General features: G+C 31.8%; 2 protein-coding genes across 3 annotated transcripts in view; both read right to left on the bottom strand.

The window, feature by feature from the left end:
* LOC110037618 (chloroplast processing peptidase) overlaps positions 1-819 on the bottom strand; it is a 22529-nt gene extending 21710 nt beyond the window's left edge. Inside the window, exon 1 of the mRNA XM_020742310.1 lies at positions 216-819. Coding sequence (XP_020597969.1) covers positions 216-761 — 546 coding nt within the window. The 5' untranslated portion in view covers positions 762-819. The remainder of the gene's footprint in view (positions 1-215) is intronic.
* A 1467-nt stretch (positions 820-2286) lies between these two features.
* Positions 2287-4102, bottom strand: part of LOC110037616 (tRNA(Ile)-lysidine synthase) — a 64365-nt gene continuing 62549 nt past the window's right edge. The window contains exons 11-12 of one of the 2 annotated variants that reach the window (XM_020742309.1): positions 2981-3109; positions 2287-2322 (exon numbers count right to left, since the gene is read on the bottom strand). In XM_020742309.1, the coding sequence (XP_020597968.1) occupies positions 3017-3109 (93 nt within the window). In that variant the 3' untranslated portion in view covers positions 2287-2322; positions 2981-3016. Of the gene's footprint in view, positions 2323-2796; positions 3110-4102 lie in introns of those variants that run through there. The other variant, XM_020742308.1, reaches the window with a different exon arrangement.

The following is a 4102-nucleotide window of genomic DNA, read 5'->3' as shown; positions in this document are numbered from 1 at the left end:
ATATATATATAGTGTGTGTGTGTGTGTGTGTGTTTTCTTTTAGTAAATGCTACTTGCCGATAAAATTACAGCTTCAGCAAAGCTGAAAAACCAAAAAATCAAAAAATTTGAACTCTATACTCATCCGAAAACAGGAGTGCGCGCACATACATATATTAGAAGACAATACAGTTTGGATCGCAAAAAAAAACTACCAAAAAAACATTAAACCATACCTTTTCGGCCACAACGCGGTCTCCAACATCAAATGTAGGATACATTGAAAGAGAAGGAATGTATCGCGGCTCGGCCACAAAGGATCTGAAAGCTAAAGAAATCGCCAAAGCTGCAAGCACAGTCTTAGCATCTTCCGTAGTAACATTAGCCCACTCCGGTAGCAAACCCTTCTTCTTTGGCGCTTCCTCCTCTCCTTCCCCTCCTCCATCCCCACCACTGCCTTCACCTCCATTGCCCTTATGCACCACCGCTGGCTCAGTATCAGATTCCCAGCCGCCGCCTCCGCAACAAATCTTCTGGCGGAAGATTCTCTTACTGAATACATGAACGTCAAGGGAATTGGAGAATTTACAATGAGTGGAGCAATAAAGGGGCTTGCCTGGGTTTGGGATGCAGCATCGGAAGGAACAATATGATAAATAGGTTAGGCTGTTGAAGTTAGGAATGAGAGTTTTTGAGTAGGTGATAGAAGGGAGGAGACGATTGGATGTAGGGTTAGGGTTCTGCGTGGTGAGAGGCAGCAAAAACTGCACGGAGCTGAGCATGTCTGACTACTCTCCTCTGCTCTGCTCTCCTCTGCGCCTTCCTCGCGTGGTTAGGAGGATAAACTGATAAAAGAGCTTAGTTTTAGCATCACAAGTATAATATATAATGTTGTAATGTGGTAAATTACTATTTCAATTAAGAGTTTAGACAAATTATATTTTGGCAATTTTCTCAAAAAATTGTCAATGAAATTTTGTATTTTTCACTGGTACTGAATAGGTGCGATGGCAGCTTTCTAATTACGATTTGACATTTTCAAATTATTTTTTAATAAACTGCACTGCCAAAACGAAACTTTAAAGTGAAATGTATATAGAAATATCAAATAAGAAAATAATACTCGATTAACGATTTTATTTTTATTACATCGATATAAGAAGTTGAAATCCAAATTTATTTTATTTAGATTTTTTTAAAATTTTGAAGTCATAAAATTAAGTAATAAAATTGCATGTGCATCCGAAATTATAAGTACTATTTCAATTAAATCTAGATACATTTTTTATTTTAAAAAAATTAAATTGTTTATATTAAGGTTTTTTTTTATTTATGAGAGAAAATTATTTCAAAAACTTTTATATTTGATAAATAATATATTTCACAATTATTTTTTTCACCCTAAAAAAATTTATTTTTAACCACAATATTAAAAAAATAATCAATTTTAAATTTTGTTTTTAAAATTCTTAAAAATATGTTTAAATAATAAATTTAAATAAAATTATTCTCATAAAATTTGGGTGCACTCAATTATACGGGAAAAGATGTCATGCTCTTCTAACCAAATGTGAAGCTTGAAATAATTGCATCACACAGCAACGACTTCAATTCAATGGCTATTTTTTAAGGTCAATTTTGGTTCTTTTTTTTTATTATTGAATTATTTATCCATTAAATAATTGAAAAGCAATGTAAATCTTTTTGTATATTTTCGGATTGAAAAAAATAAAAATACAAGAAAAAAATGTGGATCTTATTTAAAAACTCAAATTTAAAAATATAATAATCAAAATTAAACCAATTAAATTTTTTTTAATTACTCTTATTCAACAAAGTTATGAGAGATTTATTTCAAGGCTTTTATATTTATTAAATAATGAATTGAAAAGAGTTAGAAAATAATTATAAGAAGTGAATTAAATTAAAAAAATGAAAAAACTCCCTTTTAAGATTAATACACTAATTAAAAAAACCAAAATAATACAATTTGAGTAGAGATTTCATTGAAAAAAGATAAATTTCCTATGTAAACATAATAAGCAATTAAGAAAATAATATAGACTTAACATTAACATAAAACAATAATATGTAGGAACACGAACAAAACTCAACTTGCAATAGTAAACAAGCAAATTAATATATAGACTATCATAAAAACATCATAACATAACTATTGTCATCATGTCATGAATCTCCATTTCATACTCATAAACTATAAACAAGAAGAAAAAACTCCCTCTAACATCATAAAGATTTTATATCTCGAAAATATTGGATACAATGCGCTAATATTTGTCCTACTTCAACTCTTTTCTCCTTAATCCATGGCCGGTCCTTGTGCTAAAGGAATAAAAAAGAGATGAAATATTAATCTTGTTTGTTGAAAATGATAAAATGCCCAATAATTATTGAATGGATTAATTTCATAGCTATAATTTTCGAGTAATTTGACACCAAAACAATAAAAAAACCACATTAAATATCTTGCATGTCATGTCATATGTAAAGATGGGCCGAGATGATATGGTGTACATTTGGACATGAATGCAATCATTTAAAAAGATAACAGCAATAGTAATAAAATGATACTAAAGATGTATATTATAGCATGCAATAACTACAATTTTAGCAAGGTGCATGCATGATTGTCTTGGTAATGATATGCAAATACAACATTTTAGTAGGGATAGTTGAATAAGAAACCTATTCAATTAGTAATCTAGAAAAAAAAATGCTTATTATATAAATATCACTCCAAATAAAATGCATGATGAGAACTCATAAGAAAAACTATAATGAATATGACAATGACAATGATAATAATACACTAGATTAGCTAAATACACCAAAGTACACACTTTTAGGGAACTATACAATGGTACCATCCCTTCCATCTCCAACAAAAGGCAAAAATATCAGGAAAAGCTTTAATTCTACTACTCTAAAATGAAATCAAAATAATAAATTTAAAAGAGTTATTTATTTACATGAAACCAACCAATTTTATTCAGTGAAAGGATTTTCACATTCAAATTCACAGATAAGATCTGTAACCTCCTCCAAGTGGTACTCCTGGTCTGAATTCAACAATGATTGCAAGACAAGGGCAGCAGCTAAAATCAATGTTCTGAAAGAAAATTGAGGAAAATCATTACCTTCTAATAGCCGGCTGATTATGTTTATATATAAATCTGAATTAACATTCATTGTGAAGGATGTTGACAGATTACATGTTTATTCAAGGGAAAAAAAAAAATAGAAAGCATCAAGGCTGCAGCAAAACCATAGATTGCAATCAGAAGATTTCATTTGGTGTTTATAACCTTTGAAAAAAGCCCAAGGGCTAATAAATTAAAGAGAAAAGATACAGATAGGTTGTATGGGTGGGCTTAAAAATAGGCACCCAACCCACACCATACAACACATATAAAAGTTAAAAAAGGGTACATATAAAAATCAAAATAGCCCAAAACCACCAGGGTGCTAAAAAAGTGAGACTCATCCCAATCTAATCCTGCCTCTTGCTCTAGTTCTTGGAAAAGATCCAGCTAACAGATTGATAAGGTGCATACCATTACCCAAAGTAATCAAAGTATCATACAGATTATTGAGCTTAGGATATTAATAACAGCAAATGCAGAGTGAAAACAAAATGAGCATAAATATATACACTGAAAATTTTTATTGAAGTCATTCTCACACAAAAAAAGTTAGTAAATATGTAACCAGAAAGAGAGGGAGACGAAGGAGCGAGCCCCTACAATTTCAATTCCTAGGAAGCAAAGCTGGAAGGCGATGTGAGAGACATGAGCGATCTAATTATTATAAAGTGGTGAAGCGGTTAGGCGATGATCCCAAGAGCGAAGCTGAGAATGATCGAGAGAGGAAGGTTCATGCTGCATATAGTTCCCAATAGACCTGAGTAGGAATGCAAGTTGCAGAGAAGTCGAGCACGAGCGCCGTTGAAGACCATTCCAGCGGACCAATCGAAAACAAACATGAGAGACAACACAAAATCGTCTGTGATCTTCTGTCGGCACTATTTTTGGTGTGGGGTTTGCCCGTAAGAAGCTGTCGGTATTATTTTTGGTGTGGGGTTTGCCCGTAAGAAGCTGTCGGT

This window comes from Phalaenopsis equestris, unplaced genomic scaffold (assembly GCF_001263595.1).
Source record: "Phalaenopsis equestris unplaced genomic scaffold, ASM126359v1 Scaffold222338, whole genome shotgun sequence".
NCBI lineage: Eukaryota > Viridiplantae > Streptophyta > Magnoliopsida > Asparagales > Orchidaceae > Phalaenopsis > Phalaenopsis equestris.
The sequence above is the reverse complement of the archived record's forward strand: the minus strand, read 5'-3'. Positions and strand labels throughout refer to the sequence as shown.